At 44.6% G+C, this 23,984-nt stretch overlaps 1 protein-coding gene across 1 annotated transcript; it reads right to left on the bottom strand.

The window, feature by feature from the left end:
- Window positions 1-365: 365 nt before the first annotated feature.
- LOC142768689 (uncharacterized) lies at window positions 366-4,056 on the bottom strand. The gene is made up of 3 exons (XM_075870702.1): window positions 3,857-4,056; window positions 2,760-2,907; window positions 366-490 (listed from the first exon to the last, which is right to left on the bottom strand). The coding sequence occupies exons 1-3, from the start codon at window positions 4,015-4,017 to the stop codon at window positions 368-370; spliced, it is 432 nt and encodes a 143-aa protein (XP_075726817.1). The 5' UTR covers window positions 4,018-4,056; the 3' UTR covers window positions 366-367.
- Window positions 4,057-23,984: the final 19,928 nt, after the last annotated feature.

Here is a 23,984-nt window from a genome sequence, read left to right as displayed (position 1 = left end):
TAAATGTCACTTCTAGTTCCTTACCAACTTTTTTTATGCTCGTGCCACTCTGTCCGCGTTTCCTATATATTGGTAGAGCGCTTACTATATATTACTAAAGAACCATTCGGAGAAATAAGTTCCTAAATAGATTATCTATAGTACATAATAATTTGACTTAGTGTTTTTATTGTTAAGCCCTTTTTTTACAATTTTTTTGCGTGTGTCATTCGCAGTGTTACTGCAATGAAAGCGTTGGCTTTGCCATCGACTTGTGTACTTATTCTTACGTGCTGTGTGGTCTTTAGATTATCTCGCAGTGTTAGTTAGGCTTTAAAATTAAGACGAACTTCAAAGTCTAGAAATTCAGATGAGGGGAGGACTTTACTTACTTTGTCACGTTAGCGACAACCGCTTTGACGGTTGGCATAATTCGGTCGCTATATTGATAAAGACCAAAGGCGAAGACGGTCTTCGCTGTCCGGTCCGAGGCCTGCATCCCTTTCAATTTCTGCACACGTAAATTTTACATTCAACAACCACTATTACACCATGAAACACAGCAGACTGTTAGGCTTGCCTAAAACTTATGAAGTGCTTATTGTGTAAATATTAACTGAGAACATTTTACAGAGCAACTTTAAATACATGTGCATGTTTTTTTTTTACCAAAAACTTTCCGTAGACATCAAATGTTCTTTCTTTCTTGCAGAAGGAGCTACGACGCTTTGATTTCAGTGCTCTTACAGAGCCGCGACTAAGATACGCAAAAATAAAGACACACGTATCCTTTCCTCATCACAACTGAACTTTTCAACCCACTCGCTAGAGCTTCAAAATGTAAGTAAATTCACAGTTGTATCATTACCATTATCATGCTATCGGACAATATCCGCGGACTCCATGTGCAGTTCTTACACATTCGTTACTAATAATTGCTCTTTATCGTGATAATGATTCTTACTGTATTAGTGGAATAATAGTGAAACAATCATGGCAACAATGCATTCATGGAAGCTATGTAGTTATTGTAGATTTGTAATTAAGCCATGCGTATTAACTAGCGATGTGCTCTGAACATGTTTTTAAATTATCTGCTTCTTTCGAATCCTATTAGTCTCAGCCGAAACACAGCAAATTGAAAGCCTTATAATCACTATGCAAGAGATGGTGCGAAATATAAAACAACCCTCTGTGATGCGCTTACTGCTCTGAGAGTTTTGACATGGAAACTTTCCAGCGCATGCTACACTAATCTTTGCACTTTTATCTTTAGAAAACACGCCACTGCTACTGTAAGTGAATTAATGGTCAATATATTGATTGCAGTGTGCATAACTTCATACATGAAAAAGGCAAATTATTTATCTCAACACTAATTCAGTTGCTTAAGCATGGTGCATTTGATTGTTTTACGTGCGACTGGAAAACTCAAAAGAACAGCGGGTAAAAACAAAGTTGCCAAAGTGGTGAACCCTTGTTTCCGTTAACTGTAAAGCAAGATGGGCAAGTAGTAATACCGTTCCAAAAACAATTTATGCTTGCTTCACTTCATACAGAACACATATATAAAGAAATATGTCATTAAGCTCCCAATAAAGGCGCTACATCACCATTTTGCCAACACATTACTAAATTAGAGTATACACGTCTGGGCTGTCGTAAATGGAAACTGATGAAGTACTTATTGTGTGAAACAGCTCTCTATATTTATTGGCATGGTAATACCGCAACGACCACGCCCCATATTGTTATCAAGCATACTTCTACTTAATTTAAAATAACACGGCAGGATATCATCGCTGAAATTCTTCCGAGGAATTCCTAAGGCAATGCTTTATGTTCGACGAAAGTAACATTGTAAACGCGTAGGTGCTCTGCTCGCCCACGTCCTTCACGTTTGCGATACGGCAGCTAAGAAACCTGTTCCTTGAAAGAAAATAGCGGAAATCTGAGATTTCATACTCGTCCTCGCGTTTATAGTTCATCATGTTAAATAAGGCACTTAAATTTCAAAGAAAAAAAGTTTCATCCAATCACTTAGTAGAGATGTCTAAAAAGCGAAGCTAAACGTGTGGCAATTGTGTACATCTCCCGCTAGGTGGGCCCCTCTTGCAGCCATCGGTCCTCTCTTACTGCTTTTGATTGCTCTAATACAACTTTTCATAGATGCGTGCTTGAAAGTTCGGCGTTGGAGTATATGGAGGTTTCAGGACGTTCAACAACACATCATCATCATCAACAACAACAAATAACTATTAATATTATTATTATTATTATTATTAATATTATTAATAATACTATTATTATTATATTGTAAGAACAATCATTTAAACACTTTCACTACAGATCTTGATCCTCCATAGCCATATATTGTGCAAAATCTTAAGGGGAACAATTGCGAGCGCGGAGATCTTTGAGGTCAAACATGCTAGCACTGCTTCTCAGTTGTGGTTCTGCACGCTGACGGGGCTGTGATTGTTTACCACCTCCTGAATATACTTACACGCGCATTCTTTTTTTTTTCATTTTTATGTTTAACGCCATTACACGAGTAGCTACTGCTTTGCAAAAAACACGCCACACAACTAGAAATAACCTAGATAATCTTGAAACCTTCTGTAGTGATATAGAGTTTTGTTTGTAGAACAACTAGACGCTCAATGTGTGATGTGCGAGGTCGCCGTTTGGTTTAATATTCCTCCACAAGTCTTCAAGGCGGTTGGCAGGCATCTTCCTGTAAACATCGGGTGACTCACAACGAAACCCGAATTACGTACCGCAATTACTGCTCGAGTAAGCATAAAGGCGTATTCATAGTCCGCCTCAAAATAAAGCCCAGTCAGGAATCCGTAGTGCCTGATGCCACCCCTCCTCAGGGCGTCCAGAGAGCCAGCCGCTTCATCCAGGTATTCCAGTGGGATAATTCTGCATTGGACAATGAATTAGGCTTTCGACAAGCCCTAGAAATAAGTGGTATGTTCAAGCAACGTAATTGATTGAGTTATTCGCAATTCTGCATTAAATGACCACTGGTACTCCTTTTCGTAGATGTTTTGGTACGTTAGAACTGCGCACGTGATTCAAGTTCTACCTATGACGCACTCTGTTATGTTTGGGTATACAATCACAATATGGTGGGACTGGCAGTAGGAGTTGGAATCACAACACCAAAGATGGGAAACCTTATAGGTGTCTTAGAGGGACTGATGTTTAACATCAACCAAAATTATTTGACTTCGCCTGGATAAGTAGTACGTATTATACTGAGAGCAGATTCGCAGTAACACTAACTGAATGGTTACCAATAGAAGGCAAACTCAGTCGAAGAACTTGCAGAGCCAGATAGAGGAACTAAAAAATAGGTTGCCAAGGATAAAATGGTATCAGCTCGCGAAGAATAAGGTGAATGGAAGATTATTAAGAGCGGCCAATCCCCTATACAGGCTCGCATTGATGTAATGGTTCGACTTCTGCTGACGACGCTCTCACGCGTGCAGTAAAAATTGTTCCTGAAAAGCCCTCGCGGCTATTGTGAAGAGTCTTGAAAAAATTGTTGCAATAGGATTCAGAGCTGGGATTTTTTCGTGGCCCTCTTTTTGAGTGTTTCCCTGAGTACGACACACCCCTATGTTCCTAAATAAAGCTCATTTGCTTTAAAACCGGGTTAACTGGCGGAGCACGGAAGAGGCGTTTGTCCTGCAGTTGACGTAGTGAGGCTGATGATGATGATAATGATGCTTTAAAACTCACCACATTATGGTATAACCATGACGCCATTAACTCAAGGGAACTAACATGAACGCGACAGTGCAACTTGGGAGAGCGCCATTTTTTAAGTGTCACCAGCGTTAAAAATTCAATATGTGCGACTTACTGAAAGGAAAATGAAACCCCAAACTCTATATTGCTTCGTTTAGCGGCCACCTCTTGGAAGACGATCCAGCTGCGGTTGCTATTTCCGCTGACGTCAATTTGTCCACTTCTTGGATACACGTTGGTGTAAAAGATGTAGTCGCAGTATTCTGACGGGTACATGTCAACAGATGTGGCGGTTTCACCTACTGTGCAGATGATTGCCTTCACTGCGAGTGAGAGACAGAAAGCACAAAATGGGCCTTTTGCGTGCAAATTTACAAGTTGGTATGCATTTGACTACCGAACCTTCGTTCTGGAACTGAAATGACCGATAAGAAAGCGCGTCCACATATTGGACGCATCGCTAATTGGTTGTTGTACATTGATGTTGCAATATTATCTGTAAAGACCACAAAAAACGAACTAAGCTTTTTTATGGAATAACTGACACATGCCAAAACAGTTTGAAATTCTCGCATATATTATAGCTAAACCGCAAAATGTTAACAGCAGTAACACTAAACGGGAGTGTGAAAAGTGTCAGGCCCAAAATGGTATGAGCTGTCCTTGCTGGCATATTAAGTTAGCAGGACTTTGTAGATGACGAAATGTACCTAGACCGTTTCTGTCTTTCTCTCTATAAACCGCCTACTTATGGGCGCAATCAGGGTCAAGCATTTATAATTCCGTGTACAAAAACTGGCATACAGTATGGCGAACAACAACCACGGGTCATAGCAAAATTGATCTCAAATCCCAGCCATGTGCAACGTGAAACATTGTCATCTAGTCACGTACCCATATAAAATGACCCCTGGTGGAAGGAAATGGTACAAGGTGAGTCACAGTACACCTCAGCTGAAGAACAGTGATAATAGACTTCGCAAATCTTAAAACGAGAGCATTATAGGGCATATGTCGCAGAAAACGGGGGGCTGACGTTGATGGCGATCTCGATGGTCGAAAAGCATCAATGGAAGCAAAGCATGAAAATCATACGGTGCCTTGTACAACCACGTAAGACTACAAATCTTTTTCATGGCAAACAACCTATAAGGAAGCCGGGAATACGATGTGCGGCTTAACGCCCCGCGGTACACAGCCGCCTTATTTTTCTTCTTCCGAAATCACGCTCTTCTCCGGTTCTGTTCGTCGAGCAAAAGAGGGCGCTACAACGGCATAAGGTGGCGTCACGTAACATGGCTTCACGCAAGAGTTGGTGACGTCACGTCACAATGTACAGCGAAATGTGACGTTATGCTTTGGAGATATGGCGATGTCGTCACGTGGTGATCTTCAATAAATCACTGATCCACGACGCCGAGAGACGGTCACCGCCGACGGCAGAATTTCGCGATCGAGGAGGCATCTCAAGCTTTCGCCTTTGGACAATGGCAGCTGGAGCCAGAACGATGCAGATACGCCTTTTAACGCCTTAACTCGTACTTTTGTCAACATACAAGAATAATCTTGTCTTGTTATGTTCAATCTTGAATATACGTCCTTTAAACCATGTAATAAGATGTTCCAAGGACTGCATTACGCTTCCAGCTCCCGCCATAAAATTCGCCGACCACTGACTATGGCTTCTTTGTTAGAGAGAGCAGCCCTAATTATTTCTATAACGAGAAGTCAGGCGCAATTAGAGCATAAAAACTTATTTCTACCTGGAGCCAGTGTTGTCGTAGTGCTTGGTGGCGTCATTGTTGACGTCGCTGCAGGACTTGTCGTAGGAGAAGGGCGTGCTGCGAATAAACATACACAATTTCTCAATCGAAACTCTTGAGATAACGAAGTATTGATAGAACATCAGGAACTTGAACAGTACAATACGTGCATCTAACACATCCCTAATCCACTGGCGAAACGTCACAAGATACGGTGCTAAAAGCTGGCCACGTATCTCCATGCTCCACTAAAAGAGACGTCGAAAGACGATATTCTGTCTAGACGATCTACATGAGATCTGGCGCCCTCCTGCAGTATTATGAAGAAACAAAAAATTTTTTATAACGCGGAGCCATTGATAAGTGGCAACGTGAGGTCATTTTTGTTAGAATCACTGTATATGCAACCTTAGGTAGCAGAGTAATGCATTTTATTTCAAACGCCACTATATACCAATGCACTTTGAGGCAGCTGGTTCACCTGTCGCAACGTCGAAAGTGATCGCCATCCACCTGGAATCTCCCAAGCGACCACCTTGCGCTCTGCAGCTGCGACCTGGTGCATATATTATTTGCTTTAGATTCGTGCCACTAAGCTTTGACAGCAAAGTATTTGCGTGGACGCGGCACCATTTTCTAAAAACATACTGAAGTAACCAATGCGTAAGAATTAGTGGGGCACTTCTTAAATCTCGAAGGACCTACATCAACGCGAAAACGTTAGAGAGCTCGTGTCGAAGAAATTCCGCCGTCCGCGTCGGCACGGTTGGTTGTGAGTGAAAAAATTGTTCGTGAGAGAAACATTGCGAAATAAGCAAATAAAATGAAGAATAAAATTTTCGGTCCCATTGAAGATCAAACCGGAGCCGTGCGTGTGGCAAGCAGGTGTTCTCCCACAAAGCCACGGGGTTACTTGCAGCTGCTTTGGGAAAAAAACACTACATCAATGCCATGTAGTGGAAGGAGTCTCCTTAGCGCATTTTGTTTGACAGGTGTCACAGCAAAAACGAGCCCATTCGGCGATTTGTAGGCTCAATTGGGAGACCATCAAACTACGTCAAAAAAGGCCGAGAGATTGCAGTCATCGCCGCTAAAAACACACAGGAACTTTCAAAGGCTCTAGAAATAGACAGCTGTGTCTATCTAGCGAAAAACATATCGTGCCTTTCCAGAGGTGTTCATCAAGCAAACTGCAAACTCCAGATAATATCCTGCCACCCGTGAGGCATGTGATACTCTTTATGGCCGCCAAGATAGCAAGCGTGCGGCGTGTATCTTGGAAGCCATGCGACTCGTGCGTGCGTACGTGTGTGTGTGTGTGTGTGTGTGAGTGTGTGTGTGTGTGTGTGCGTGCGTGTGAGTGTCATCATGAAAACTGTGTCTTGACTACGGCAGATGGCCGTTTCAGCAGAGAGAAGGGGCCACACTGCACAGTCTTGCTCATCAATCAGTGCCTGCGGGACATTCATGTCAAGTATTGTCCCAGAACTAACGAGCAAGAACGATGGTAACGTTCAAGCACGAGTAACTGGGAGCATTACCCACGCCGTCTTATCCACGATACTTCGAGCAGCATCTGTGTCATATGGGGTTTGACGACGAGGAAGTATGCAGAAGTATGCACTTAGTGGTTGAAGGGTGCACTAGGGGCTGGATTTCGCTATCGCGTACAACTTTATAAAGCGAAGCTAAAAGATCCCCCAGTTTTGTGTGTGTGTTTGTGAGTTACCACTTATCTTCCAAAGCTGGCGTCTTTTGAACATGTGACAGCGGTGGTGCATTTTATTCTGCACCGCACTACGTCTTTGCCCTTTGCGTGAACTCCAGTGGTACGGTGCAAAAAGCAGGTGTTTTTAAGAGCGAAGCTCCTTATAGCGGCACCCGTTCATCCCTCGTAGCCGCCGTAGAATGTAACAAGTATAGCATAGTAACCTTCTGGGTGGTGCTGGAGAGAAATTTCTTCTGTGCATTATTTAACAATGAAAAATCGTGCTCAACGTACATGCCTACGGCTGCTAATAGGGAATGAGAGACAGGAGCATTCGGCTTTTAGTTGAAACGTACGCTGCGATCCCCATTACACTGTAAGCAAAAGTTAGCCGAGATGGGCGTTTCTCCAGCACATAAGCCCACAAACCTCCCCTGCCCCAATTATTTACTCCCTGATAGAGAGTGAACTCGGCACATGTCATCGTAAAACGCCCCCTGCTTAATCACAGAGTTTATGAACGACATGACCTTGTTAAACTCCCCAAGGAGTTTCAGGTCACGTGGTTACAAACTCCCTATAGGAGCTTTAAAAAGCCTCTTTGGGCGTGACGTGTGTGTGCGTGTGCGTGCGTGTGTGTGTGTGTGTGTGCGCGCGCTTGCGTGTGCGTGTGTGTGTGTGTGTGTGTGTGTGTGTGTGTGTGTGTGTGTGTGTGTGTGTGTGTGTGTGTGTGTGTGTGTGTGTGTGTGTGTGTGTACGGGCATATGTTTGCACGTCGGTGTGAAACACGTGAGCTTTGTGTGGCTAACCGTGTAAGCATCTGTCAACAGGCAACGAAATTATAAGTGCAGCGAAGAATAGCAACGACTGGTTGGTATTTACTGTGAACATTTCAATACATGTTGCACCGTTAAACAACTCTGCACATCGGTCCGATTCCTCAACGAAACACCGTGAATACCGTGCTTCAAAGGACCGAGTAACAAAAAACTTCGAAAAATAATTTATAGGATGCAAAAGTAAGCTGTTACGATCATCAGCGGCTGCTCCTGGAGTTCCACCGTCAAAAACTTCGAAGTGGTTCGAAGTAGGCTTCGCTCGACTACGGCAGGCTGGCTGGCAACCGGTCTGAGAGTTGCGCCGGCGACGCGCTCGCCCCGTCTCCGCCAATAGTGGCTTCTCGGAGTGTCACCGGTAATTCACCGGCTGCAACATCTAAGCGGTAAGAAGGCCTCGCTATGCCGTCGGTTTCAAGCCGGCATCGTATCGAGCTCGCTCTGCGCACCAGCCGCCGTGGCGAGCGCTACGAGCTAGCACCGACCACCGGCGAGGCAAAGAATGTGTTTTATTAAAAAATGAAGGCTGCTGCGATGTATAACAGTCTTCTGCGCCTTGCGACCACAGCTGTCAATGACTAACTACAAGGCGAGCGCCGAACGAGGCGGAGTACGATCGTCGGCGATTGCACCGTAAAACTTCGAAGCGGTTCGAAGTAGGCTTCGCTCGACCACGGCAGGCGGTCAGCAACCGGTGTGAGAGTTGCGCCGGCGACGCGCTCGCCCCGTCTCCGCCGATGGTGAGTTCTCGGAGTGTCACCGGTATTTCACCGGCTGCAAGATCTCAGCGGTAGGAAGGCCTCGCTATGGCGTCGGTATCAAGCCGGCATCGTATCGAGCTCGCACTGCACACCGGCCACCGTGGCGAGCTCTGCATGCGAGCAACAGGAACAGCGACTGCGAACCGTCTCATTCGCTTAAGTCTATCGCTCCGTAGCTTAAACTGCGTGGATAGCGGACACCTATTTTTGCGCATGGGAAAAACAACGAGACGTAAACTACACATCAGCAAGCATTTTGTGATCGCCAGCTGTCATTCATCGAATCACTGTGCGGTACTCGTGAGTGAGGCCTAGTCGTCGAACGCGGTAGCGGCGGTCTACCTCGGTTTATCGCTGGAGCTGCTGAATGTGCCTCGTTAATGTGTTCATTCAAGGCCGCTCGCACTTTGTGTATGATTAAGTGCATTTTACGGGTCCACAAACAGTACTGCTAATGCAAATTCAGCCCGTACGACAGAGCGTCAACTGATAAAATTTTTTTGCTATAGTAAAAAAATATTGAATATTAGGCAGGCTTAGGATAAAAGGCATGTGTGCTGAAGTGCTTACATCAAACCACCGCAAGTTCATACTTATGCGGTGCGTATTTATTGCCTAATTATCAGCAGAAAAGGCATTCACCAGGGCTTCATGGGAGGCTTACATGTGATGCCTAGATATACCCCGTGACTATAAGGTAGGTGTGTACTGCGTGTGGCAAGCTGTGGTGAGTGTGAGTGTTGTGATGTTACGTGATCGTTGTGATAATGTTTGTGTACTGTAATCATATCTGTGCGCATTAAATGTAATGTAATTATAATTATGCCTGCGTATGGTACGACTGCTGACGTATTTTTTTTTCTCGGTCGATGCAAAAAGTTTACTCCCATACCGACCTGAAAAAGTTCCCCAATGGATGTAAATAAAAAACCCCCTGGCACCATGCAAAAAACCCCTACTGATGGGCAGTAAATTTTTACTCCCTTCGGATGGTGTTTATAAAACTCCCATCGGGGCGTGTGCTAGAGGACAAGGTCATTTACTCCCATCTCGGCTTATTTCTGTTTACAGTGTAGCAGCCATTCACATGTACATTGAACACTATCTGACAGGAAAAGGTTGCTACGTTATACTCGCTGGGCGTAACATCCTTGGTTTTAGAAAGGTTTAGCGAGCATGGGGCCGCAGTTCCATGAATACAGTGAACAAGTATATACCATGAACTCGAGGTTGTTAAAGGTGGGAAGTAGACCCGAAGCGCAAGTCGTAAGAAAGTGTGCTTGTGCCACCTCTCGTTTAGTCCTTAAAATAACCGCTGGATCGCGAAGCTTCCATATGGGGAATATATGATGAAAAGAGGCGAGATGGTGGTATTTGGAGTGTTGAATAAATGGACGAATGTACACACAGACAGATGCATGGATGGACGCATGAACGGACGCAGGGGGGGTGCATGGACGAACGCAGGGACGGATGCACAAAAAGACGCATGCACGGATTGGCGGATGGACGCATGGACGGTCACACAGACGGACGCATGGACAGACGGAAGCAAGGACAAATAGACGGACGAATGCTTCGCCCCACTCTCCATCTTCACTCCGTGGATATGCTGTCAATTTTGTTTCCGTTTCTCGAATGGAAGCGCCAACGAAAGTCCTTGTTGTCTTTTTTTCTTTTTACGGGTCTTTGAAAGAGCGGTGAGTGTCGCTTCCATCTTCCTGACGTCGTTCTTTCATTGGTTTATTCCCCCGAGGAAACGCTTGTTCTCGCCCAAGTAGCTGGCTGGACACTCAGAAGACGACATATTGTAGACTGTTCCTTGGCGTTCTTCCTTAAAAGATCCGTCTTTTGGCCGCGGTGGCAAGCTGGTGATCGTCGATGCTGGCTTGTGAGTCACTGTGACCCGCTCTTTCCTGAAAACCCTTTTGATCTCTTCACTGATGCCCTGCCCGTTTGCGATGAAGATACACTGGGCTGAATTTTTAAACTCCATATTGTAGCTGGTGGAGAAGCCTCAGAGTGAAGGATGTCATGTAGTGAGTGTTTCACAGCGCTGCGTCCTTTGTAAGGCGTTATCCTTTCGATAATCAGCATGACACCCGACGGGTAAACACTTCCGAGGAATATTATTTAGTAGCTTGGCAACAATATTCCATTCTCTATAATTGTTTTGCCTAATGGCGTGCACATTGTTCTGACACATTACAAGAGCGTTGACATCCAATTAACTTTGTCGACATTCGGAAAACAGGACACTGAGAGAGTTATGCACCCCTCTGTGTCGACGCCGGCGAAAGTTAAGTCATAACTGCGACTCGGTGAAAAGCTGGAGTGCCATATTGCCAACAGCATTTTTCTTATTATTCATTTCGAAACTTGTGTTGCCTCTTCTCGGGAGCGAAGTTGTCATTAAAATATTTGTAAAGGGTTTTAGTAATATGACGCATAGTTTTTATTCTCGTTTCAACTTGGAAATGTGGTTAGGACCAACAGAAAGACTATAAGCTATGACAGTAACCCATGGTATTAGGATGAATGATTCATCTCTGTGTTTAGAAAAAGTTAGCGATTCAGAGTACTAGGTACTCTACTACGGGAGAGCATTGAGTCGTCACGGGGGTCTCACACTTGATGAGGTCAAAGCCTCTCCTGGGCCTCAGTTTATGATTCATATGCAGATGAAACACAGAGCAGATTTAAATGAACCCTACAAAACTGTTGAAACACACAGAAGATTTCACGAATCCTACAAAACTATCTGAAATCTCGTTTATATGTACATTTCTCTTTTTATTCGGCTAATCATAGATAATTCTGCTTAACCTTTGATTGCGCCATATAAACGCTGGTAAATTAAGTACATTACGCCTCAAACTACCTCCATTAAATTATTCGACCACTGCGTACAGCTTTCTTCAGAGAAAGTGGCCTTCATTATTTCTTTATGAGAAACCAAGCATCAAACTGACATAAAGATGTTCCCTTACGTGGGGTCACTGCTGTCGTAGTCTTATTCGTAGTGGTTGTTGTCGTTATCGTCATCGTCGTGGTTGTCGCAGTGTTCACTGCCGTGGTTGTCGTAGTCTTCCCCATTGTTGTTGACTTAATCGTCGGCGCAGTCGTTGTCGTTGTAGTCCTTATTGCTCTTTCTGTGGACGTCGTTACAGGGCTTGTCGTAGTATATGGGTGTGCTGGTAATAAACATGATATATTTCTCAATCGGAATGCTCGACTTAACGAAGTCTTAACAGAAAACCTTGAGCTTGAATAGTAGAACACATCTTACACTTCACAATGCCACTAGCAAAACATGAGCAGCCTCAGTGATATATCTCCATGCTTCACTACAAAGGATGTCGAAAGACGATAGCCTTTTGTCTGGACGCGCTAGGTAAGCAATGGCACCCTGTGGTAGTAGTGTAAAAATGTATTTAGAGCGCATAACCACAGGTAGGTGGCCGCTCCCTGTGGTTTTTTAGACCCTGAGTTTGTAGGCCTAGCGTAGAAAACACCTCTTCGTATTGCCGTATTTATGCATTTGATAATAGAAATACACACTGCCTAACAATTGTGTATTTATAAATGTTGTGCCTGAAATATGTGTAATATTCACTTCCTGAGTGACGACGCTCAGAAGTATAAAAACTGCCACCAGTTCAAGATGGATAGACGTTGAGCAGTGGTTAAAACCGCGGGGTGGCTCAATGGTTGAACAGACACCAACAGATAGGAAAAATTTCGCGTCGGAATTTTCTAAGAAAGTATATCGACTCTAAAAACCTATAGGAGGCTAAAAAAACTTAGGCCTAGTTTTAGAAAGCCCGAAACGTCAGTCTCTTTTTCATGGGGTGGCTGTATTTGTCATGGAAGCATTTAGCATCCTCCTTTCACCACGGCTACAACTTTCCCTTTGTTTTTCCCTCTGTTTTCCACGTCCCTTTCATTTCCCTAACATTGCGGAGATCATGAACGTTTGGACAGGTTTGAATTCGCGAGTGTGTTTCTAATGTGCCTGAGCTGAAGGCCGACCCTACTACCCGGATTCCTTTCTGTTTATCGAATGAAAGAATTATCGAAGTCAATCACGTAGCCTATCTTGCCCCTGTGATATGCAAGAGCGGTGCGTTGCGCTTCCGTCTTCCTGATACCAATCTAGCGTTTGTGTAGTCCTTAAGGGAAACACTTTAGCATAGGTGACAGGACACTAAGAACACGGCACCTTGTAGATTAGATCTTAGAGTTCTACTTTACAAGGTGGATCCTTCGGCCCCGATAGGACGCTGTTGAGCGTCGATGCCGGCTTATGGATCACCGTCACTCATCTTTTCTGATCAGCTCGGAAAACTCTTCACTGATCACTCGTACTTTCGCGATGAAGATAAGCTGGGCTGAATTCTTTATTTCTATTGTAGCCGTGGTAAGGCTGGGAAGGAGCATGTTATGTTGTGCCAGTTTCGCAAGTGCTGCTTAGTGGTATGTGGTTGTCCTCTCAATACATGGCGCGATGCCCGGTGGAGGAACGCTTACGTGCATTCGTTCGTTAGTAGCATGGCTGCAATCGTATTTTCTTCTTTCTATATTTGCTCTAATGACGACCAGGTTATTCATGCACGTGACCAAGGCGCGGAATTCACCAGTGTTTGTTGTGTTTTTGCACCAAGAATGCAATGCGAACGCCCTGCCATCCAAGTGCAGCATAAAGACTTATGAAGACTTTATTTTCGTGGCCTTTCACTTATGCCATAGAAACAAAGGTGCCAAGTGAAAACTCTTAGATCATTCGCCGAACACGATATGTTACCGTCAGTCATGGCATCATCAGCATCAACAAAAAGGACGCAAAAGTTGTGTTCGTGCGATTACGCCAAACCATGACAAAATTCGCGACGCCACGAGATGAGGTCATCAAACGGTGTTGTGATAGATTGAAGCTGGACCGATCAAGGAGGCGATGCTAAAACGCTTGACGTACGTACCTAAACTTAGGATGATTTTGATCACAGAGCCAGTGCTAAGCTACGACCAGGGTTAAAGCTTTCGGACGGGATCAGTGCGACAGGAGGAGGTCACAAAGTGGCGGCTATCACCTTCCAGTTGTGATGGATGATTGCATAAGGGGTGATTACTTATCGTGCTGCGTTAGTCCTGTTACTAGATATGTAGGTTTTATATTCCGCATAATTAGTGTGCTTATTCCTGTTTTGTAATGCACAAATAAAAACCTATTGTGCTCATGAAAGCATTTACTTTAATGAAACACTCTTTTTTCTTTTTCACGTTGTTACTACCTGAACCTGACGCTCGGGTTTCAATCCAGTACCTGAATTAAAGTTGTTCAAAAAGTTCCCTGATTAATAAAACTGCCTTATTTTGTTTATTTTTCTCCCTGGAGTTTGCACTTCTCGTTACGTTTGAGTTCGCGTGAAAATCTAGTATATATGGAAATATTCATTGTTATTCTATCATCTATCTATCTATCTATCTATCTATCTATCTATCTATCTATCTATCTATCTATCTATCTATCTATCTATCTACCTATCTATCTATCTATCTATCCATCTATCTGTCTATCTGCCTGTTTGTCTCTCTGTCTGTCTGTCTATCTATCTATCTATCTATCTATCTATCTATCTATCTATCTATCTATCTATCTATCTATCTATCTATCTATCTATCTATCTATCTATCTATCTATCTGTCTGTCTATCTATCTCTATATTCATCTATCTATCTAACAGTTTACGCCCAGGTTTTTTGTCGCATACTCGTCGCGCACGTCATCAAGCTCTTCCCGCCAGACAGTCACACAAATCCGCGGGCGGGTATGTGCCACAGGTACGCGGGAAATGCCACAGGCGATTACGCTTCGTATCTACCGAGGATTGACGAGAACACAGATCGGCAATATCGCTTTGGGTATAGGCGTGCCCAAAGACTTTTCTTCAGGAGAGGTTGGTGAAGTTTTGTTATGCCCTCCCTCCCTAGTAGACCTATGTATGGGGCCCACTTTGCGCAACCCTCCTCCATAATAGGTCACTGTAGGGGGCAGATTTCACCCATTTTTATATGACTAGATGGGGGAGGCACCCGCCGCCTCCCTCATGCGCATGTCTACGTTTACGAGAAAGCACAGGGAAGCAAGGCGGTAGTTGCGTTGTTGGAAGCGTTCCTCGAAACCCAAAATCACGCCGTCTTTCTCGCTGTCTCCCTCGCTTCTTCATCGTGAAATAGTTTTGTAACGTGAACCGAGTGTGAACCGAGCACCGCCTGGGTGTTTTCTGTGCTTTTGTGGTTTAGTGGAGCTCCACTATGTCAGTAGACTGTGAACAATGTCAGTAGACTGTGAAATCGAGGAAGGGGAAGTTTGCAACGAGGCTATCTCGTAGGTAACGTCGGGAACCTGACATAATAAGTTGTAGGATCCTGAGTACTGGGAAACTAGTTATTGAGTCCATAGTATGTCAAGTCCAGGTCTACAACAGCATAAGGAAACCCGAGGCACATGAAGCGTCGTGAGAATGTGCGTGTAAATGCTGCTCCTGCCGCTCTTGTGATGCAAAAAAGCGCTTACGAGCGACTTCTCCTGCTTTGCGAGCTCTGGTTATAGTGTCACAGGCGTATTCAGTGGGCGAATCGGCAGCTGTGGGAAAGTTGGTGTCGAAAGATAAGCAATGCAACGTCCCAGTCTAGCTGGTTGGAGGAGACGTACATAGAGAGCCTGTCAGGAACAGTCCAGTTGCATCATTCAGTCAGTCCATCAGTTTAGGGGCGGTAGGTCTCGCAAGAGCGAAACAGGTCGTCAAACACTCGGGACAGGCAATACCGTCGAATATCTTCCAGGAGCCGGCATGGGACACCATGATGAAGCATAAACATCGTACAGAAAAGAATTGGCAGTGTTTGTAGTACAGGTGGTTGGTAAACCCCGTGCTGTTGTCTACCAGGTTGTGTGATCCGTAGCGACAGCTATTCATTTGTTCCCGGAAGTACACTCTGGGAAAGAGCCCAGGAGGTCAAAACGAACTCGGAAGAAGAGGTCAGTACGAAAGTGAAGTAGCTGGAGAAGTCTTGCAGGGTCCACAGGAGTTTTATTTCCGGCGTTGGCACTAGTCGGTTGCGGTGACGTAGTGGCGGACGGAGCGATAAGTACTGGGCCAGTGAAACTGACGCTTCACATTGCCGTGCACATGTGAGAGACCAAGGTGACCGGCAGTGGGGTTGTCATGGAGCTGGCCGATGACATTCAAACGTAGGTGCGAAGGCACCACGTGCTCGAGTTCAAATATGTCTACATTGTACGGCACAAGGTGCCTTCTGTAAGTACAAGCAGTCGAGTAGACGGATAGAGCGTCATGAAACTCAGCTTGTCGACAATGTCGCGCAAGACGGGATCTCGGCGCTGTTCAGAACGTATGTTGTTCAAAGTAGAGAGAGATGGAGCACACATGGCGGCACTTTATTGAAAGTCTCGGGTGGTCTACCAGACGGAGGTTCAAGCAGTAAGCGTCATGGTGTAAGCAGCCAGATTTGTAAGTCACTGAGCCGTCATATTCTTGGAGGTGTGTTGTTCAGCGACCAAAACAGCCAGTGGGATCCTTAAGCGATGGCAGCCAGCAGAGGGTGTAGAGTTCGGTTGTGACGGTGAAGCATCGACCATGTAGGTATGGCCAACTGCCCAAACAAGAGCAAAGCATTGATTGATTGATACGTTGGGATTAACGTCCGAAAACACCACTTGATCAAACGAGAGTAAGGCAGTAGGATCATTTAGCGACGCGAGCAAGCAAATGCTGCCGTGATATGCTGTGAGAGTGAAACGTTGTCCTTGTAAATCGGGCCAAAATTTAGTAAACGCCCACACGAGAGTAAGTCAGTGGGATCCTTCAACGACGAGAGCCGGCAGAGGGCGTGGTGATTGGTTGTGACGATAAAACGTCGGCAATGTAAGTAGGGTCGAAATTTGCCAACTGCCCAAAACGAGAGCAAGACATCTTCCTTTCATGGCCGAGTAGTTCCGCTTGCCCACGGGAAGCAGACGACTGGCATAGGTGATATGATGGGCACAACCACTTTGACGCTGGACGAAAAGAGTGGCGATTCCGGACTTATTAGCATCGGCGCGGGCACCTGTTGGGGCAGAAATGTCGCAATGAGCCCAAATGAAGGTGGTATCAGCAACGCTCTGAGATTAAAGAACTCCACAGCCTTCTCACATTAGAAGGCAGTCGACGTCCGCAAAACTGTTTGCAAAATGTCAAAATAACATTACTAACGCGTGAGCGTTAAAAAAAATGGCAGATTTTACATACAGTGGGAATAAATGACATGTGAAGCACAATTGAGAAAGGTGTATATGTCACTTTAAAATAAACACAACGTCCCAAGGTGGTGGTAAATTAAACCGTACATGACCTCCAGGTTATGATAATCATGTTTGGATGTGTCGTTTACCTTCGTCATCTATTCACGTCAGGTGATACGAAATTTGGTATATGTAGAGCTAGCGAAACGGTGATGAGTGCACCATGAATGGCCCAATATACTTCGACGTGAGGTTGACGCACGCGCACGCTCGGCGCAGCGACGCTACGTTATCAAAACGCGAGCACTCTATTGTATGAAGTCTGGTGCGACCAGCGTCCGTTGGCGTTGCCTGGCAGCAGCCGGCGCGAAATGTGACATGATGCATTTCGCGCCGCTGACGTTCACCACACAGCACCGCGTCTGCCTGTTTTCATGACGGAGGGACGCCGGGCGAGCTCAAACGCACATGTACCGACGCAACGCAGGGCCTGTGAGCATATGGTAGGCAGACCAGCGCCTGGTATGGCACCGCCGGCGCGACGCGACAAAACAAGCGCCGGCGCGCACGCCGGCTCACGTTGAAGTGCACCTAGAGTCTGGCTTGTAGCCATGTTACATGACACGCGTCTCATGATTATCACGCTTGCACCAGTCACACACATTTGTCATGCATTCACATGCCGTAATACCAAATTTGTCATATGTAAAGCTACCGAAATGGCCGTGAGCGAATCTGAGTGTGGCATGTAGTCATGTTACATGACACAACGTCATGGTTGCCATGTTTGCACCAGTCACATATCTTTGTCATCAATTCACGTCCCGTAATACCAAATTTGGTACATGCAAAGCTAGAAAAACGGCCGTAAGCGCATCTTGAGTGCAGCATGTAGTCTTGTTGTTACATGACACGCAAGCCATGATTTTTATGCTAGTCTGTCGCTTGTGTTAGCAATGCAGTTGTCATGTCTTACCTTACCATACCATGAAATGTAAATCATGATATACATGTCATAATTATCTAGCTATGACTACTCACGTATGCTCGTCGTACAGCCTTCTTACGTAATACCAATTTCGATACCGATACTTTTATCGAAATCCCAAGGAGAGCTAAACGTCGGAGATAGATAGATAGATAGATAGACAGATAGATAGATAGATGGATTTATGGATAGATAGATAGATAGATAGATAGACAGATAGACAGATAGATAGATAGATAGATAGATAGATAGATCGATAGATAGATAGATAGATAGATAGATACGCTTAGAGTCGTTGAGCAAAGCATTGTTTCGCATTTTAAAAAATGGCAGATTCCACGGGCAGTGCGAACCGATTATATGCGAAGCACGAATGAGGAAGTTTTATCATCATCATCATCATCAGCCTGACTATATCCACTGCAGGACCCAGGCCCCTCCCATGTTCCGCCAGTCAACCCGGTCCTGTGCTTGCTGCTGCCAATTTATACCCGCAAACTTCTTAATCTTATCTGCCCCCCTAACCTTCTGTCTCCCCCTAACCCGCTTTCCTTCTCTGGGAATCCAGTTAGTTACCCTTAACGACCAGCAGTTATCCTGTCTACGCGCTACATGCCCGGCCCATGTCCATTTCTTCTTCTTGATTTCAGCTATAATATCCTTAACCCCTGTTTGTTCCCTAATCCACTCTGCTCTCTTCTTGTCTCTTAAGGTTACACCTACCATTTTTCTTTCCATTGCTCGCTGCGTCGTCCTCAATTTAAGCTGAACCCTTTTTGTAAGTCTCCAGGTTTCTGCTCCGTAGCTAAGTACCGGCCAGATACAGCTGTTATATACCTTTCTCTTGAGAGATAGTGTCAATTTACCTGCCATAATTTGAGAGTGCTTGCCAAATGTGCTCCACCCCATTCTTATTCTTCTAGTTAGTTCAATCTCGTGGTTCGGCTCCGTGGTTATTACCTGCCCTAAGTAGACATAGTCTTTTACAACTTGAAGTGCACTATTACCTAACTCGAAGCGCTGCTTTTTTACGAGATTGTTGTACATTACTTTCGTTTTCTACAGATTTATTTTAGGACCTACCTTTCTGCTCTCCTTGTCTAACTTCGTAATTATGAGTTGCAATTCGTCCCCTGAGTTACTCAGCAATGCAATGTCATCGGCGAAGCGCAGGTTACTAATGTACTCTCCATTAACTTTTATCCCTAACTGTTTCCATTCTAGGCTTCTGAAAACCTCGTGTAACGATGCGGTAAATAGCATTGGGGAGATTGTGTCCCCCTGCCCTACACCCTTTTTGATTGGTATTCTGTTGCTTTTTTTGAAGCACTATGTTAGCAGTTGATCCCCTGTATATTTCTTCCAGGATGTTTTTATATAGTTCATCGATGCCCTGATTTCGCAGTGTCTGCATGATGGCTGATATTTCTACTGAATCAAACACCTTCTCGTAATCTATGAAGGATATGTACAGTGGTTGGTTATATTTTGAGCATTTCTCTATTACCTGATTGATAGTATGTATGTGGTCGATTGTTGAGTAGCCTGTTCGAAATCCTGCTTGTTCCTTTGGTGAACCGAATTCTAATGTTTTCTTTACTCTGTTAGCAATTACTTTTGTAAATAGCTTGTATACTACAGAGAGCAAGCTAATCGGCCTGTAATTCTTCAAGTCCTTGTCATCTCCTTTCTTATGTATTATGATGATGTTAGCGTTCTTCCAAGACCCTGGTACTCTTCCCGTCAGCAGACAGCTCGTAAACAGGGTGGCTAGTTTTTCTAACACAATCTGTCCTCCATCTTTCAGCAGATGTAATGTTACCTGATCCTCACCAGCAGCTTTGCCTCTTTGCATGCTCTCCAAAGCTTTTCTGACTCCTTCTAATATTTCTGGTGGGGTGTCATCTGGGTTGCTGCTAGTTCTTATAGTATTAAAGTCGTGGTTGTACCGGCTACTGTACAGATCTCTGTAAAACTCCTTCGCTATTTTAACTATCCTATCCATATTGGTAGTTATTTTACCTTCTTTGTCCCTTAGTGCATACATCCGACTTTTGCTTATACCAAGTTTCCTCTTCACTGCTTTGACGCTTCCTCCATTTTTCAGAGCGTATTCAATTCTCTCCATGTTATACCTTCTTACGTCGGATACCTTACGCCTAATTATCGACTTCGAAAGCTCCGCTAGTTCTATTTTGTCTGTTGTGCTTGAGACTTTCATGATTTGACGCTTCTTATTGAGATTCTTCGTTTCCTGGGAAAGCTTGCCAGTGTCCTGTCTAACTACCCCTCCTCCAACTTCCACTGCACACTCTGTAATGATACTCGTCAGATTATCATTCATTGTATCTATGCTAAGGTTGGTTTCCTCACTAAGAGCCGAGTACCTGTTCTGAAGGGAGATTCTCAATTCCTGTATATTCCTTCTCAGTGCTAGCTCATTGATTGGCTTCTTGAGTATCAGTTTCTGTCGTTCCTTTTCTCAAGTCTAGGCGAATTCGAGACCGTACCATTCTATGGTCACTACGTCGTACCTTGCCAACCACTTCCACATCCTGCACGATGCCTGGGTGTGCACTCATTATAAAGTCTATTTCTTTCTTATTTTCGCCCTTAGGGCTCCTCCATGTTCACTTGCGGTTTCCTCGTTTTCGGTAGAAGGTATTCAAAATCCGTAAATTATTGCGTTCTGCGAATGCTACTAGTAGCTCTCCCCTGGCGTTTCTAGTACCGATGCCATAATCTCCTACTGCATGGTCTCCAGCCTGCTTCTTCCCTACCTTTGCATTAACGTCTCCCATCAGTATTGTATACTGTGTTTTTACCTTACTCATTGCCGATTCTAAATCTTCATTGAAGCTTTCAACTGAAGCGTCATCATGGCTGGATGTAGGCGCATAAGCCTGTACTACCTTCATCTTGTATCTCTTATTCAGTTTAGTTACAATACCTACCACCCTTTCATTTATGCTATAGTATTTCTCTATGTTGCCAGCTATGTTTCTGTGAATTAGAAACCCCACTCCCAGTTCTCTTCTGTCAGCCAAGCCCCGATAGCAAAGAACGTACCCATTCTGTAGCACCGTATAGGCCTCATCTGTCCTCCTAACCTCACTGAGTCCTATTATATCCCATTTAACACCCTCTAGCTCCTCGAATAGTACAGCTAGACTTCCCTCACTAGATAAGGTTCTAGCGTTAAACGTTGCCAAGTTCAGATTCCAATGGCGGCCTGGCCGGATCCAGAGATTATTAGCACCCTCTGCTGCGTTGCAGATCTGACCGCCACCGTGGTCAGTTGCTTCGCAGCTGCTGAGGACTGAGGGCCGGAAGTTTTATATGTCAGTATAAAATCAGAACAACGTTAGAAGGCGGAGGTAAATTATACCGTACATAACTTCCATGTCGTATAATTAATGTTTGGACGTGTCATTTACCTTCATCATTTATTCACGCAACCTGATACCAAATTTGGTATAGGTGGAGCTGGCGAAACGGCCGCGAGCGTGCAATGAGCGTAGCATGTAGTCATGTTTCACATGACACGAATATCATATTTATCATGTTCGGACGCGTCATTTACCTTCACCGTCTATTGACGCCACGCAATACCAATTTTGTATATGTGAAGTTTGAGAAACGACCGCTAGCGCATCATGAGCGTGGCAAATGGTCGCGTCGGTACATGACACGCATCTCGTGATTATCATGTTTGCACCGGTCACATACCTTCACCATTCATTCACGTGCCGTAATACTTGGTATATGTGAAGCTAGCGAAACGGCAGGAAGAACGTTATGAAGGGCCCAATATATTGTGACGAGCTCACGCAGGGCGCAGAAACGCTACGCTAGCAAAACGCACACACTCTATAGTCGGACTCCAGACGCGACCAGCATCTGGCGGCGCAGCTCGGCGGCAACTGGTGCGAAATGCGACATGCTGCGTTACCACGTTACCGAGAATGCACCGCGTCTGCCTAGCTTCGTGACAAAAGGACGGCGGGCGTGCTCAAATGCGCATGCGTCAAAGCAACACATTGCGGCGCTTGCCTACGAGTATATACCAGGCAGATCGGCGCGTGGCGTGGCATCGCCGGCATGACGCGACGAAACGAACGCTGGAGCACACGCGCAGCGGGTCACGTGTAAGTGTATTGGAGCCTTGCGTGTAGCATGTAGTCATGTTCTTACATCACACACATCTCATAATTATGTTTTCACCAATCATCCATTCACCTTCGAAATCCATTCACGTGACGTAATACTAAATTCGGCGTATATGAATCTAGCGAAACGGCCCCGAGCACATCATGAGTGTGGCATGTAGTGTTGTTACATGACACGCACGTAATGATTATAATGTTTGGACATCTCAATTACATATGTCGTTCGTTCACGCCAGGTATTTTTGAATTAGGTACATAAAAATCTAGCGAGACGGCCGCGAGCGCATCATGAGCGTAGCATGTAGTCATGTTGTTACATGACAGGCATCACATGATTATCATGCTTGCATTAGTCACATCCCTTTGTCGTCCATTCACGTCTCTTAATACTAAATTTGGTGTATGCGAAGTAGTGAAACGGCTGCGAGGGCATCATGAATGTGGCTTGTAGTCCTAATGTCTCATGACACGCATCTCATGATTACCATGTTTGCACCAGTCACATACCTTCTTCAACCATTCGCATCACGTAACGCCCAGTTTGTTATACGTGAAGCTGCCTAGACGGCTGTGAGCGCACCATGAGTGTGGCGTGTAGTTATGACTGATGACTTACATGACGTGCATGTCATGATTTCCACGTTAGGGTCTGTCACTTATGTTCGCCATGCTGTCATGTCATATAATACCACTTTCGCAACATGTCATGTCAACCAGACCAACACAAGATCAGCAAGACCGTGAAATGTGTGTTATGACATTCATGACATGCCTATCATGATTTTCATGTTATGATTAATCAAATAGGCTCGTCATACAGATATGTTATGTCACACCAAGTTTGGTATCCATATCATAATCGAAATGGCCAGGAGAGCTAAAACTCGTAGGCATGCTAGAAAGACAGACAGACAGACAGACAGACAGACAGACAGACAGACAGACAGACAGACAGACAGACAGACAGACAGACAGACAGACAGAGAGACAGAGAGACAGACAGACAGACAGACCGACAGACAGACAGACAGATAGATAGATAGATAGATAGGTAGATAGATAGATAGATAGATAGATAGATAGATAGATAGATAGATAGATAGATAGATAGATACGCTCAACGCCGAAGTTTGCCAAGAAATGCTTCGCATTTAAAAATCAGACATCAGCAGCGTTGACCCGACGATTGCCAAAAATAAATATCAGGGTTCCAGCAAAAATCGAGCCCAAGCATTCTTCTAGGCAATAAAGTATTCTATCACACAGCAATGCCAGGTCTCAGCATAACTTTTAAAATAGAAACTTATGTTCTTGAAACGTGAATTGTGGTTGTAGACCTGGCTATCTACTTTTTAAACATTACATACGTACTACTGTGATACAGCTGTCCAGGCATGTAACGTCAATTTTAGTTAGGTGCCACAAACTCTGGAGTGTATTTATGTAGCAGTGTCCAGAGTACCATCCTCATTAGCACCAGCACTTAATTTCAGCTTAACGTTTTAGGTGTCGCTCATACTGATGTTGCAGTTGGCATCGTTGCGCAAGTGCAAACTGGTTATATAAACATCTGCAATTTACCAACATATCTGAGCATGCAACATTTAAACGTGTACTTAACGTCATTTCAGGGCGTGTTACTCAGTAAAAAATTACTGCATGAACACCTTATCTCTCCATGTTTCGCATAAAGTCGTTTCCTAAGGCAGG

The sequence above is a fragment of the Rhipicephalus microplus genome, chromosome 8 (assembly GCF_043290135.1).
Source record: "Rhipicephalus microplus isolate Deutch F79 chromosome 8, USDA_Rmic, whole genome shotgun sequence".
Classification (NCBI taxonomy): domain Eukaryota; kingdom Metazoa; phylum Arthropoda; class Arachnida; order Ixodida; family Ixodidae; genus Rhipicephalus; species Rhipicephalus microplus.
This window is presented reverse-complemented; position numbering and strand designations above follow the sequence as displayed.

Coding starts and splice junctions, on each gene's coding strand:
- LOC142768689 (XM_075870702.1), bottom strand. CDS start 4,017: ATGTACCCGTCAGAATACTGCGACTACATCTTTTACACCAACGTGTAT. Junction 2,908..3,856: donor GGGGTTTCATTTTCCTTTCA/GTAAGTCGCACA, acceptor TGTCCAATGCAG/AATTATCCCACTGGAATACC. Junction 491..2,759: donor TTACTCGAGCAGTAATTGCG/GTACGTAATTCG, acceptor TTACGTGTGCAG/AAATTGAAAGGGATGCAGGC.